Below are 14801 nucleotides of genomic sequence, written 5' to 3' on the forward strand. Positions count from 1 at the left end.
TGTCTTCGAGAGAAACTCTTCTTCCTTGCCATTTCTAAGAAAATAACCAGGTTTGCTGTTGACCAGTTTCACTTCTCTGACAGGCTTTATGTCACGGAGCAAATATCCGACGCGCGAACGAAAGAGAAATCCGGTATAAAAATCGCTGGATCCTAAACATTTAAAGAGAGGAACGTCTGTGGAGTTTCATCCTCGGTTTTCAGTACACGACGTCAGGTCGATCCATATCAATTTCATCACCTACCCTTACACGTTCTTAAATTATAACGATTTATTATGATCAGCTGACGAGATTATAGCGTCATACAGGTAACTGCAGATTCGTCGGCGAAGAGAGAAGAAGCAGCTGCGTTTCAAGATTCGAACTTCAGCAATGAAACGACGTACCCATCGGGCGTAACAGCGTGTAACGCTTACGATCTTCGGTATCGACGGTGTAAAGTACGAGGACGCGAACGACTCGAAGATCCGACGAGTCTGGTAAGATTTAGAGAAGAGCAATGAACGCGAGAAAATGACGGTGTATGAGTCAAGGAACGAGTATCTGTGCTACGCGTCTACTTTTCGGTAGGTATGTTCGATTCACGGCGTGTCACGAATTCCTCGAAATAAAAATCTGTCGAAAACGTTACGTTCCGCTCTTGACGGGTCGCGTGGACCGATTACAGGAGCTCGACGCTCGTCGCCGTAGAATCAGCGTGGTAAATCGCATGGCGAGAGCGTGTGCAAGAAGAGTCCCCCGTAATGGGAGAAAAAAGGAAAACATGAAATTTGAGCACGACTGAGCAGCCGATGACAGCGTCCGACAAGAGTCCTCCGTCGGAGAAAGAGAAAGAGGCTCCTCTAATAGTATGAAATTTCTCGGTGAAACTTCTGAAAATAGACTTGGTCGTTAAGCGAGCTGACGCGGAACGTCGTTCGTAATTTCGCGTAATCGCGTTCGCTGATACCTTTCGACAGCCTCTTTCTCTGACGTTTATTAACGGCGGGTACTGATCGAGCATCCATCGGGTCGCGTTGCACAAGAATCGTTGCGAACATCATCGAAGTTCAGCTAAATCAGATATCAAGTGTCGAACGTCGTTTGCCAAGTTTTGTAAAATCGTACCGTCGTATCGGACCTCAAGAGGGAAAAAGAAACGAACATTTCGCTTTGAAAAATATCCTGCGCGAAAGGAAGATCGCCGGAGGAGGAGGAGGAGCGGTACTGTACAAAGGTCAGCCACTATCCAAATATCCTTGGCCATTCCGTAATCTGGTTTTGTGTAAGCTTTCTAATCTCAACGAACACGTTCAGTCTCCTTCCGTCTTTTTATATCACGCTCGAGGCACGACGTTCAACGGCTCGAGCGTTCTCTTCAATTTCTGTGAAATTCCACGCGAGCGAGCCTGACCATGACCAATTACTCTTTTATCCGTAGAGACGCGTTACGCGTTATGCGTGACCGACGAAAGAAAAGAACCTGGCCGAAGGAAGGAATCATTTTATGCTTCTCCCGTTTCATCGACTGCTACGAAATTATGGTAACTATGTGCGGTGTAGAACGCGACGCGTCGCCTGTCCACGATGCCCGCAACGAGCGCTCACTCTTCGATACGGGGAGGTTTGTCTCCCACCATTTCCTCGCACTTTCGTTACTACCGAGATATTCATCAGGCGAAACCATTTTTCTACCATTACTAGTCCCGCCGTTGTACGCGATTCTTCGCTCTTCAAACGAGGAGGTGACCACAGGGAAGAGAACGCCCATCACACTTGAACCAGAGTCGTTCGGATCGTCGTGAAAGAGTGGACGGTCTCTCTTTCTCTCTCTCTCTTGGTTTCTCGTTGACATGTCAACGACGACGATAGGTCTTCGAGAAGAGACACCGTGGACGAACCCGAGGATGCCGTAGCGAAGATACACGTGACTCCGAAAGAGGATCAGGAGCTCGAGGCCCCTCGGTCTCCGCCGGGTACGTCAGTGAGGAAGAGAACCGGTATCTACTACGAGCAGCGAGCCATCGGACTTCTGTTCAAAACGAAAAGGGACGGCGTTGACTGTGATCCGATCCTCTGTGATATCTAAACTCGACTTCAAACGCTTGCGGGCGCGTGAAGAGTAACGGATCTTTCGGTGGACGAGAGGAGTTCGCGTACGTTCTCGGAACATGATTTACGACGGACTTCTTTGAACGATCGAGTTCCTTGGTGTTTCGGTGAAAACAACTGGTACTACTAATCATAAGAAACAATGAACCGGGTCTTGTTCCTCGTCGTTGTCCTCGCGATCCACGGGACGACGTCCTCGTCAAACGTCTTCGAGAATCCTGCGAAGGACCTCCCGACGACCGAACGCGCAAGGACGTCGATCGACGAGGTCCCGGGCAACCAATGGACCACTCTGTCCGAGGCGCTGGACATGTTCAACGTGCGTCATCTTGCCAACAATTGGACCGAGGGAAAGTATCCTGTCGGCGAACAATGCGCGAAGGACGTCACGAGATACGTCGAGGGTCTGAAGAGGCACGAAGGGTGGGCCTTGAAAGGTAGGTCGTTTCAAACGTTTAACGATTAAATACGATCCGCCCGGAACTGCCGCGAGTACACTTCCTCTCGCCACGGTGCGTCCCGTCGAGGAGCCCAAATTTACTGTGTCGATAGAAAGCGTCGCGGACGATAACGGGCATAGAAACGAAATCGAGGCGACTGCGATTTCGTCAGTCCGCTGGAATTCAAGGGAGGGCCGTCGCGACGCAAAAGCTGCAGCCGTTTTTATTTCCATTTTGATGCGCGACGTACGAGACGGATAATGCTACGTGGTAAACTAGAGAGAGAATTCGAACTTGAGAAACTGAGCAACGTCTCATGCATGCCAACCCGATACAAAAAGTGCGAATAAATTAAAACCGATCGGTCCGGACGAGGTGAAAAGAGCGACGGGATTAATGAGATCCGTATAAAAGTCTCGCCTCATTTCCCATTCAGCGAGTTTTTATTTGCGAGAGAGGTCGGCCTTCCTAAGCACCAGGTCTCGACTCATTCACTTTCGACAGGAAGGAAATCGAGAGTCGGTGGACGATCGGACGCGCTGCCAGAAACGTTTCTCCCCCCCCCCCTCTCTCTCTCTCTCTCTCTCTCTCTCTCTAAACACGTCTGCCTTCCTCCACGGTGCTTGTAGTACCGTTTACTCTGCTCGCTTGCTTGCCTACTTTCATCGCGAAATTTCACTTTTTGCGACACAATGAAACGGACGCGTAGCACCGAACGGGACACGGCTCGGTCGGACGGCCCTAGTTTTCAACGTTTCACCGCTGCTCGGTCAATGCCATTTTTCGCGAGACGCGTCGTCGACCGGCCTACCTCTGCCCCATCATTCGTCGCAACCGTTTCGCGACCTATTCTCTATCCGTCGGACGACACGATCATCGTCGGTGCGAGGATTTCGCGCAAAGTATCGTTTAGCGTCCGAAAAGCGTATCTGATCGAGCAATTTTATAATCGAATCGCTCGTTACTTCAGCACGTTTCATCGAGTCTTTCGATGATAGATGGTTCTCTCGTCTGGCTCGTTACGCGACACCCCTGATCACAATTAAATCCCAGCGACGACGTTAGTCGGTGCGTATCCATCGAGCGTAATAATTAATTTTTCACGCGGTGGACCGTTGCTGTCAGATTTACCATTTTCTCGTTGAGACACCTCGACACTTTGAATCGATTACGACACGCGTGCGAAGAATGCCGCTGAACGTAACGTATTCTGCGCAACAACCTAAGAATAGAGTCAATCCCGTTCAGGATCCTTTTTTTTTTCTTTTCTTTTTTATGAAACGGTAGACATCGTCCGACGGAAGTGAAACGGCGGAAGATGGACGAGACGTGTCAGGGTCGTCCCTTCGCGTTATACAAAAATATGTATCTCATTACGGTCTCGCGACGATGACAAGAGGATTCGTCGTGGCCACGTGTTTATCTCGTTTACGACCGTCCGCGACAATTACCTACGTGACGCGGGGAAAAAAGATTGAGCAATAAAACTACAAAACGCATGCATAACGTAAAATCTTATTATAATGAAGGAACTAGAAAAATTTTGCGCGCCACTCACGTTTGGAGAACGAATTTGAAAAGCCGGCAGTGCCACCAGTTCGCACTAGCAAATTGTTGCGCAACCAATTTACTTTTAGAGAAAATTAGATCACGGAGAATGGATTATTCGCGTAAGTCGCTCAACACACCCACGGAACGAGTTTTCGAGCCGTTTCTCAAGACACGAGAACGTCGAGGCGTTATCGATCGATGGACCGTCAATTCTTACGCGGCGTGAAACGTTCGGGGCGTTAATTGGACGAGGGCGAGCGATAATTCGTGATCATGTTTTTATTCGTTCGTCCGTGGAAAAGGAATGAACGATCCCGTCGGTGTCGTAAGGGAACAAGTCGCTCATCCGCGTCCAAGTCTGACGCGGCGATAAACCCTGCTTAACCGTCGTCATCGTCGGCTTGACGAGGAACAAACGAGCCGCTGCTCGGTAACCTTTGACGCGTCCCGTTATGAGAAACAGTACCAGATGACTCGAGAAAACGGGTCGTTGGAACGACAAGACTCTGGCCGATCAACAGGAAACGAACGCGGGGAAAACGAGAGAAGAGACGAGTACGTTTTGTTTACGATGTAGTTTATGCTCGCTTCCCGTTCGCACGATGCAAAGCGAATAGGAAGTTCTCGGCCGAGCGAGAGTAAAAATTTCAAGATCTAATTAAGTCGTGGCGTTTTATTATCCTCTGAGAAAAACTACGTTTTCCCTGGTAAATTCTGCCCAATTTCCGAGCGAAGGAAAAGCCTAATTTTGTTCACTTTCTCCTCCGGCTGTCCCATTATCGTCGTCGTAGGAAGTTGAAATTTGCGCGGTGAAAGGTAGCATCGCGAGGAAAGGACAACGTCAGGAACAACTGTACCGTTACGACGTTTGAAACGCTGTTCATTGTCGAGCGAACCATTGTTGTTTTCATTTTCACTCGAAATGTTTCCGCGACGACGGCCTACTTCTTCGTCTTCACACGCATCTACGTATACCGGACATATTCGCTCATCCTGGCTTCCGAACGATTTCGTTGCTCCAAATGTTGCCGCGATGCGACGCGATGATCGATGAACGATTTTCGCTCGACGACGTCGTCACGCTGTGCGATCTCGCGATTGCACGCGAAACTTCCGCGTACATCCTTCGTAATTCGCGCGAAGCTGTCGTTAGAAAGTTTTGAGGAAGACACACGCGAGAAACACGATCGAACCGGAGAAACCACAGAGGCAGTCATCGAAATTACGTCACGGTAGATAGAGAAAAACGTCTGGACGGAGAAAGGATTATGTGGAAGGTGGGCTTGCAAATGTAACTTTCACGTAACCACGGCACTTTTCTTCGATCCCTATTCTCTTTTTATTCATAAACGTATGATATAACCCGGATCGTGAACGAGAGAGCAGACGGATAAAGAAACCTCCGTTCCCCGTCGGTTTTCCTTCCTATTTGGCCGATCACGATTCGTCACATTTTTGCGCGCTCCGGTAACCTGTAATACGCAAATACGTAGACGGACAATCGTCAATAGATGAGTACGACTTCGAGAATCCGTTCGCACGGAGATGCAACGAGAATAGCGAGATCCTTCCATTCACATTCGACATTTTCGTACAAATCGGTACGAATCGATGAATGTTTGACAGACAGTTGGACAACTAGTGGACGGCGGTGCGTGTGTAGTGTGTACACCCGCTTGCCGTTGAGACGCGTGAGAAATGCCTCGCTCAGCCGGCTCAGCCCGCACTCCGTTACATTGGTACCGTACTCGGTACTTTCCGTACGTCTGATCGATGTTTCGGCTAGATTATGTGAGCAAATATTCTCTCGTGTACTTTCTACGGGTTTTCCCTCATGAACAGGTTTACTTCCACGTAGACTCGAAATGGAACGTGATGTTCCCGCGTGATTACTTATGCCGCGGTCGAACTACCAATTAGTATGCATTATGCAAAGTAAAGCATTCAGGGCATCGGTTTAAAAAATATCTTTCAGATAAACATCTGGTTGAACATTGAAACATGCATTTAGCTTTCGATATTGTGAACCGTTTTGTAGACGCGTCATGAAAACCCGCGGTCTGATCAGCGAGCGAACGAGGCCGAACGATCGTCCAAGAGAGCCGGTTCCTGTCTTTTTTCTTCTTTTTCATTCGCTCGACCCTGCGTCGTTCGCCCGTACAAACTAATATTCCACGCGAAGAGTAGAAAGTATAAGATCGCGCTTCGTAGGATTGTGCAATGGGCCTAAATATGTTCCTACGTGTTTGTATCGTACCGCCATGGTGCGATGTTTCGTAGATTGGCTCGTAGCCTTCCGGGTCGTCCGATTCGACGGGACAGCGTCGTTGCCGACGTTAAATTTCATAGTTTACGAGCGGCACATGAAATTAGCCAGGCCTCGGACGGTTGGAAACGAACGATTCGATCGTGACGAGTAGGCGAGCCAAAAGGTCGTCGTCGTAAGAAATCGATTTCGCTTGCCAAATCGACTTGTCGATCATGACTACGAGGTGCATCGGTGCATGCGAACGCGATCGGCGGCGGAGGGACGACGGTATCGCACGGTCGACGCACTATTGACACGCAGGGACCGTCGCAATCGTTGCGACGATCGAAAGCACAGGACGATGCATTTAGACGTGACGCGGGTGCGTTTCACTTCGTCTGTCCGGTGCCGGTGCAAGACGCGAGCTGGAAGCGTCGTGATTTTGTTCCCGAGTCACATGACGTGACGTGACGCAACTGATCGTTGAACCGTTCTCGACTTCGACAGAATGCATTTTCTACGATCGTTTCGTCGTGCTCATCGACAGTTTCTCAGATTTCCAGGCGGAACGTCTACGACAGAACGAAACCTTGATCCGAAGTTCTGTAATCGACAATATAATATTCTGTAATGGAATGCAATGAGATAATGAAACTAGCTTATTCTATTCAGTATAGGGGCTGGGCGTCTCAAACTTGCCCACTTTTTTACCTTTTACCTGAAAAGATTCGTTTAATTCGGAGATGTACTGTACTTTCTGCTCATTTCTCAGGTTACGTCCACGCTTCGACTTGGCGTTTTCTATAAAATACTCTGGGATCGACTTCGACCTTGGAACATTACGCAGATTCAGGAATTCGACAGGTGTCACTTTCGGTTTCGGGAGAGAAAACGTGTTCTCTTAAACGATATTATAAGTGGACGACCAATTCGCATTCATAGGTATGCTTGGATAAAAATCTCGAAGGACACGTGGCTGGAATGTTTCCGATCTGATCTGCGTCTAAAAGTCAAGCACGTCCATTACGGGGACAGCGATATTACGACACGATCAGCTATGTAAAGAAGAGCCTTTTTCTTTCCATATTGCTTTCCCCCGGCTACTCGGAACGTGCCGCTTGGCACGTTCGACGGATCGGAAGCAAGCGAATTCTATTGTCACGATGAATGCACAGTGATAAATCGATGAAGATCGTCGTTCTCGTTATTCGCTTCGAACCGTCGAACGACACGCGGAGTGTTACTTCCCGCTTTCCATCCAACGACCGTTGTCAGTCAGTCCGAAAACGATCAAACGGGACAGGACAAACGATTTTAAAAAAATCCAAACTCGAGAAGCGAAACGACGTTTTCACATGTACCGACCCGATAGAGTCGATTAAGCGTTATCTTCTGAACGACTAGCTCCTTTACATTGTTGACGCCTCCTCGATCGGAAGTGACGGATGCGACGCCAACTTTCGATATACAAAGAATAAGAAGTCATTCGGAAGAGAAAATGAGAGATCGACCACGATGCAACGAGCACGACCGGTTTGAGAGAGCATTGCGACCCTGAGACAGAGCATTGCGCTCGTGCGAACGTCCTTGATGAAATTCAAGGACCGTTGCGGGCGACTCTGTCCCGGGAGTGCAGCGAACTTTTTTTACGCGTCCGAGCCAACCGATTCAATGCCGAGCAGCCGGAGTCGCCTGGCGAACTGACGAATCTCAAATCACTGCTCGTATTCGTTCGCACGAGTTTGTCAAATCGGTCAAACGCTCGGTCCGTCGACGAGAGTTCATGAACGAGATCTCTGTCGTACGAGATTTCATTCATTCGTTCACGAATCAATGGGGAAACGAGGATGCCGATCACGTACAGAGATTGAACTTGACTTTGACTCTACAACGGTGAATCGTGCGAGTCGTAAGAGATCCCGGCCAAATCCATTGTCATTGTAATATCTTACCGATTACGCGTATACGATTCTACTTTTGCGCGGACAGAATCGATAATAAGATTCCTTGAAGCATGGATCAGGTAATGCCCGTGGTAGCGACCGAATCGACGTACGTAAGGTCAAGAATCGTACTCTCTCTCTCTCTCCCGGATTCCACGGGCCACATCTTCCACCCTCGGAAGATAATGACGTAATAAAATTCCTCGGTCCCGAGAGAGTAGAGTGGAAAGAGAGTGAAATCAGCGATATCTAATGCGAGTAACGATCGTTCGAAATATTTTTAAGTGATCGTCGAACAATGTAGTTCGTAGTCGTACAGTTTCATTTTCGACTCTTGCTCTTGGTCCGTGTTTGCAATTTCTCCTAGAAACGTTCGAGGAGAAGGAGGAAGATTCGAACAACGTAGTCGAGTCGACGAATGGCACGTTCGCAGAGAATCGTTTACGAAATATTTCGAGGCGGAACCTGAACAAATTTGTTTCTACGGATAACGATGACGTTGCGGTTTGCGACCACGATTGTTCATCGATTGACACGACGGATCTGCCGGTGATTAGATTATGCGCCTCGCATCGCAACGAGCCGATCCCTCAGAAACGATCTCGAACGGTGCCACGATGACGGGGACGGCGATATTAGATAATATTACTTTCTTCTCGAATAGAAAGCCGCTCATTAGAGAGCCGCTAGGTTCCCGTCTACCGTTACGTGTCGTAATCTTTGGTAATGAAAATTATGTATTGCCATCGACGTCTATGGACAAACGTCTGGTTGTTACGAAAAGTTTTTAATGAACGCCTGCGACCGATGTTCATTTTGCGACATCGTTCGAACGGTAGATTCCATATTATTTGCCAGAATCGAATCAGCGAAACATCGAATCCTACGTTGGACGGAAACGGTCGAGGGAAAAACGTACTCGGGTACACACGATCGCTTCTGCGGCACCCACGCGAACGTTCAAACCGGTACCCGATTCGTTAGAGCTCTCGTCGGAATTTCAAACATCGCGATCCGGAAATAGTCACTCGTCGATCGGAGAGAAAGTGTCCCGCAACTCCGCACCAAGTGGGTCATCGGCCAGCAAGTCGTTCCACATGGAGACCACGCGCGCGTGCCCCGGTCTCGTAGAGTCGTGGAGCGTTGATTCACTGATCGCATCGAAATCTTGTCTTTTCCTGTTTCAGTCGACGACTCCTCGGGCCGGTACACCAACAGCTTTTTCTGGGGTAACTCTTATTACGTCGGCTCGGCCACCGAGTGCGCCTACATCGACGAAGACTATGGGAGGAAAGTCAAAGGGACGCGGCGAAACTCGTCGACGGGCAACGGGGATGAATCGAACGGCGAGTCGCGAAAGAAGAACGCCGGCCTCACCGAGAACGATCTCTGGACCGAAACGAAATTGGAAAAGCCACCGTATAAATTGGGATTTTTCATGATGACCATCTCGGTGAACGCCACCGTGTCCCCCAAGGTAATGTCACCCAATGCTCATTATCGCACCGTTGCAGTCTTAAGACAATCTCCTCGGTTCCGACAGCCGTTATCTCGACGCATCTACTCGGAGTCTAACATTGTTCACACGCTGTTGCAGACGAGAATGGTCTATTTAGGAGTGTGTTTACCTTTCTCGTGTCGTGCCTCGGACGTTGCGGTGATCGCGAAATTAGCCACCAGCGAATCAGCGGGGAAAAGCTCGACGATCAAATCGGTTCGAGATCAGCACGACAAGTACGACATGTACGAAGATTCGGTTTTCTGGATCCTGTCGTATGTATTTTCGTATTTTGATGGAATTAAAAAAAGGAGCATCTTGATTCTAACGGCAATGTTAAAAAATTCTTTAGCGGCGTGACGGTCGCTGTCGTATTTTTCATGATAACCGGCACCGGATACGACGTCTACGTAACGAAGAAGTACACGCGCCGAAGGAACGTCGTCTACGATTTAGAGAGGCACGCGAAACTCGAGCTAGCGAACGGAAATCAAAAGCCTCTCAATGGTAAGACGATCGACTCGAGTCATTCTCCCCGCGAGTCAAACGTCTGTTACTCTCGCGAGATACCACCCTTCTACAAGGGTGAACCGTGAATACCGTCGCCGTTTTCGATCTCCCGTCCCGAGAACGAAGGGCGACGACCAACGCTTACAGACCAGCACAGAACACACACAGTAGCAGAGACAGTGACACGCTTTTATTATTATATTCCGTAGCTTTTCAAGGTAAGGTCTACCTTCCTGTTCCAGCGGCAGAAGTCGTCGTCATCGGGCCACAACCGCTAGCAGTTAACAACAACAACGATCACGAAGTTGGCCTACGCTCAGCCAGTCCGGAAGTGCACAAATTCGGTGAGCTCCTCGTCCCAACAATCGTCGTACCATTCACCCGTTCACTTTCCCGTCCTCCACCCCCCGGTCCCGTTCGTCCCCGAAAGAACGGATCGGAGTAAAGTTACCTTGCGTTCGTCAGGTGTCCTCGAGGAATTGTTGCTCTCTTTCTCGGTTCGCGCCAACGTTAAGATCATTTGCGACGACAAGGTCGGCGGCGACACGATCAGCACTGTCCACGGTCTTCGAGCGATATCGATGGCGTGGATCATTCTTGGCCACACGTGCATCACCGCCTTCAAGTACTCCGACAATATGGAGTATAGAAAAGTCGTGGAGAAAAAGTTCCTTTTCCAAACGATCACCAACGGGGCTTTCAGCGTCGACACGTTCTTCTTCATGGGTGGGTTGCTCGTCAGCTTCCTCTACTTCAGGACGAATGCTAAAGGCGACTTGAACAAGCTTACGCAGGGCAGAGGGTGTTTCGTTGCCGGAACATTGAAATTCGTCGGTCTCCTCTTCTATCGATTCTGCAGACTCACGGCTCCTTACATGTTCGTACTCGGCGTGGTTCAGATCTCGATGCAGTGGTTCCATTCCAACTCCGTGTTCGAACCACCGACTGCGGATCATTACAATTGCCCCAACTATTGGTGGAGGAATCTGCTTTACATCAACACTTTGTTCCCGGTGGATCAAATGGTGAGTGCTCGTCGCGTTCGATCTCGTCGTCAGGATAGGCGCTGGTATACTACGTCGTCTCGCGTTTTTCCAGTGTATGATCTGGAGCTGGTATCTCGCGGACGACACTCAATTTTACATTATCGGCGCGGTGATACTGGTCTTGGCAACGAATCACTTGAAAATAGCAGCGTTCGCAATGACCATGTTATTGTTGAGCTCTTGGTTGACGACGGGCTACATCGCTCTGGTGAACAATCACATGCCGAGCTCGGACGACCCGTTGGCGCTGTTCGACAAGATCTACGACAAACCGTGGACCAGGCTGGGTCCGTACTTTATAGGCATGTCGATGGGTTATTTCCTCTTCAAGATCGACTGCAAGCTCAAGATGTCAAAGGTACAGCGATTCGAAGCGGGAAGGCGTGAGGAGAAAACGGAAACGTTACTCTTCACGATTCGATTGCTTTCAGACGACGGTTTGCGTGGGCTGGCTCCTGTCATCGGCGTGTCTCTTGAGCCTGCTATACGGCCTCTACGAAGCAGAACTTAGCCCGATGATGGCAGCTGCTTACTCGTCGCTGAGTCATAGCGTTTGGGCGCTTGGTTTATCGTGGATAGTGATCGCGTGCAGCACCGGTTACGGAGGTAAACATCTTTCGTCGACGCATCGGCGATGCTGTAAACGTTCCGATCTCCAATTTCGATTTTCGACAGGATACGTGAACCGTGTTTTGTCGGCGCCGATGCTGTATCCGTTCAGCAGAACGACGTATTGCGCCTACTTGGTGCATCCACTCGTGATTCGATGGACGGCCTTGAACATGGATTCGCCGATCCATTTAGGAAAATATACAATGGTACGTTCGTGCAAGAGTGCTAGAAATCCGGTGCGTACGAAATTCTGATTTTCAAAAATCGTTTGCCGCTCTATTTCTCTCATACGTCAAACAGAAATAGACGACGTTTGCAAACCGGACGGGTTTCCTACGCACCGAAACAAAAATTAATTTACTCTCGAGACTCGAACTATTTCAATAGAAAACACGACCGATTTTTCAGATGATCACCTTCTTCGGAATACTGGTTCTGTCGTACATACTGTCGTTCGTTGTGTCGGTAGCTTTCGAAGCACCCATCGTCAGCATGTTAAAAATACTCTCGCCCAAAAAACGAAAATGCATTCAGAGTAATTAAACAAGTTCGTTGCGTACAATCTGTCTCATAAAGTTATTTATGTTCTTATTGTAATTAATGTAAAAAGAAAAAAGAAACGTGCCTCGTTGTGAAAATATAGACACGTTACACTGCACGACGCACACCACCCCACGCACGCACGCGCGGTGTAAGAGTCGCGTGCAACTTACACGCTGCTGAGAGCCATGCAGGCTCGATCTTCAACGTGTATCATTGTTACTTATAAAATAAATTATTTGTCTTTCTACGCCCGTGGTTCATTCCTCCGTCGCGCAAAAGAATACGTCCTCCTCCTTCACGTACCATTGCATTTTATTTCTACATGTAACAGATTGAAAATAAATAATAATAGCATAGACTCGCTCTCGTGGGAAGTTCTCTGGAAATCGTACGACATTCTCGACTGATAACGACGAACTTCGATGTCCTCGACGTACGGTAACGAGGACGAGAGTGACACAGGTCACGATCCTCCCTCGATCGCGACTTCCGTACTTATTTCGACGTAATGCGGTCCTTGGCTCGCGAACTCCCTGAACCTTCGCATCGTGTCCGGATCGAATACGTCCTGTTCGCCTTCGGCCAGGCGTTTCACCACCTCGTACTTCGCTTCTTTACATTCCTTAAACGACTCGACGTTCCTGTCGAGTAAGAACTCTACCAGACCCGGATACGACGATACGTATTCCTGACCCCATACTTGAGACGCGAGAACGGCCAACACCTGCAATCCGGCTTGCCTAATGTCCGCGAACGGTTGCCTGCACAGAGCTACGATCATGCCTAAGGGATCGTCGCACATAGAATCGAACCATGATTTCGTCAACGACAGAATTCTGTTGTCCTGTTCCGGTTTCGGTACATCGAGTATCAGAGCCAGACTTTCGAGTCCGCGAATCCTCAGTGTCGTAGGCATTCTCTGTATGACTTCCGCTATCTTTCTTAGCGCACTCGGCATCGCGTTTCCCAACGCTTGCAACGCGTACTTGCCTTCGGGACGTACAGAAACCTGACCCAACGTGTCTAACGCGACGCCGAGAATGGTCTGATCCGCGCTCTCGATCACTTCAAACAAAGCCGAGACTACGGCCGGATATTTGGAAAAGATCTCGTTCGGCCAATGGCGGGCAACGTTCCCGAAGAACTTCATCAAACCGGGGATCAATAAGTTCGACAACGGATTTTCGTTCGCCTGTGCTATCTTCTGGACCAATTTTCTCAACACTTCCTGTTGCTCCAGATAGCTCAGTCCTTCCTCCGTCAATGCCAATTGCGACAAAATTTCTAACGCATTTACTTGCAACAGTATATCTTCGCTCTCGAGAATCTCAAACAAGGAATTCAAAAATCCTGATCGAGCCGACGCTTCGAGGCCCTCCTTCGAGGATCTCGCTACGTCCACGACGACTTCGTACACGCGAAAACTGACAACGTCATTTTTCGTTAACAATCTGGCAAAGCTTCGCAGCAGTTCACCAGTGTATAGAATTTGTAACCCGTTCGGATGTCTGCCGATCTCCTTCATTATACACGCGGCACATTTCGATACCATCAGACTGTCGTCACCGATTCTATTTATGACGGCGACCAATAAATTCGTATCTCGCAGAAGCAAAGATATCTTTCGAGGATCAGACACGACGCTTAAGATCTGATGCAACGCGAGCGATCTCACCGCAGGATCCGAATGAATTATTAATTGAGATAATTCTGACGAATACCTTTCGTACACATCTCCGAGTTCCAAAATTCCAAACAACGTCTTTAAAACGTTACATACGTCATTCGCGTATTCTCTGAAAAACAAAAAACAATTAAACATTTTCACATGCGTTCTTTCATTATCCGCGTGTATGAATCGATTCCATGATGAATCGTGAAAAAGTAGCGGTCATCTTTGCGTATGCACTTTTCGATTTCTTTCGATAATTTCATCAAGCGGTTTTACAAAAATTGAAGAAAACACCGTGTTCACCGCGATTGAAATGTAATTACATCGGAAAGTCACTGTTCATTATACCTGTCATCGGAGGTTAACTGAGCGAACAACAAGCCAAAATCCAAATTCCGAGAGATTTGTTCGGCTTCTCTATTGTTTAAGCTCCCCAATTTGATTTTGATCTCAGATAATATATCCTTCTTTTCTTCGACATTGTTCAGTTCGTTCAGGCGAACTATTTTCAAATGTAACCATTCTGCCATGGCCGGCGTATTATTGCTTGATAGACCGACGCGACGCACCGACCAGCACCGACCGCACCGACTGCCACCACTGCCACTGACCTGACAGTGACAGTACTGACACTACTGACAGTCCC

The 14801-nt window shown here is 48.6% G+C and overlaps 2 protein-coding genes across 6 annotated transcripts; one reads left to right on the forward strand and one right to left on the reverse strand.

The window, feature by feature from the left end:
• Positions 1-129: 129 nt before the first annotated feature.
• LOC108625608 (nose resistant to fluoxetine protein 6-like) lies at positions 130-12730 on the forward strand. Of its 5 annotated transcripts, none has more exons than XM_026814124.1 (12): positions 130-1217; positions 1422-1604; positions 1685-2529; positions 9462-9751; positions 9872-10047; positions 10125-10279; positions 10492-10626; positions 10748-11307; positions 11381-11686; positions 11760-11934; positions 12004-12146; positions 12349-12730. In XM_026814124.1, exons 3-12 carry the CDS (start codon positions 2235-2237, stop codon positions 12481-12483), a joined length of 2370 nt encoding a protein of 789 aa, XP_026669925.1. In that variant the 5' UTR covers positions 130-1217; positions 1422-1604; positions 1685-2234; the 3' UTR covers positions 12484-12730. The 5 variants fall into 5 exon arrangements, with proteins under 5 accessions (XP_026669925.1, XP_026669924.1, XP_026669926.1 ...); XM_026814123.1 differs by having other exon boundaries at positions 130-571; positions 669-1604; XM_026814125.1 differs by having other exon boundaries at positions 130-567; positions 669-1604.
• A 47-nt stretch (positions 12731-12777) lies between these two features.
• On the reverse strand, positions 12778-14780 carry LOC108625610 (26S proteasome non-ATPase regulatory subunit 5). Its single transcript, XM_018025716.2, has 2 exons — positions 14504-14780; positions 12778-14279 (listed from the first exon to the last, which is right to left on the reverse strand). The coding sequence occupies exons 1-2, from the start codon at positions 14683-14685 to the stop codon at positions 12947-12949; spliced, it is 1515 nt and encodes a 504-aa protein (XP_017881205.1). The 5' UTR covers positions 14686-14780; the 3' UTR covers positions 12778-12946.
• Between the last annotated feature and the right edge of the window lie 21 nt (positions 14781-14801).

This window comes from Ceratina calcarata, unplaced genomic scaffold (genome assembly GCF_001652005.2).
Source record: "Ceratina calcarata isolate Rehan_Ccalc_2016 unplaced genomic scaffold, ASM165200v1 scaffold368.2, whole genome shotgun sequence".
Classification (NCBI taxonomy): Eukaryota; Metazoa; Arthropoda; class Insecta; order Hymenoptera; family Apidae; genus Ceratina; species Ceratina calcarata.

Bases quoted from the DNA above. Each gene is read 5' to 3' on its own strand.
- LOC108625608 (XM_026814122.1), top strand. From the start codon at position 2,235: ATGAACCGGGTCTTGTTCCTCGTCGTTGTCCTCGCGATCCACGGGACG. The intron at 11,308-11,380 runs GTGAGTGCTCGT...GCGTTTTTCCAG, and splicing joins TGTTCCCGGTGGATCAAATG to TGTATGATCTGGAGCTGGTA. The intron at 11,935-12,003 runs GTAAACATCTTT...GATTTTCGACAG, and splicing joins GTGCAGCACCGGTTACGGAG to GATACGTGAACCGTGTTTTG.
- LOC108625610 (XM_018025716.2), bottom strand. From the start codon at position 14,685: ATGGCAGAATGGTTACATTTGAAAATAGTTCGCCTGAACGAACTGAAC. The intron at 14,280-14,503 runs GTATAATGAACA...TTTGTTTTTCAG, and splicing joins CAGTTAACCTCCGATGACAG to AGAATACGCGAATGACGTAT.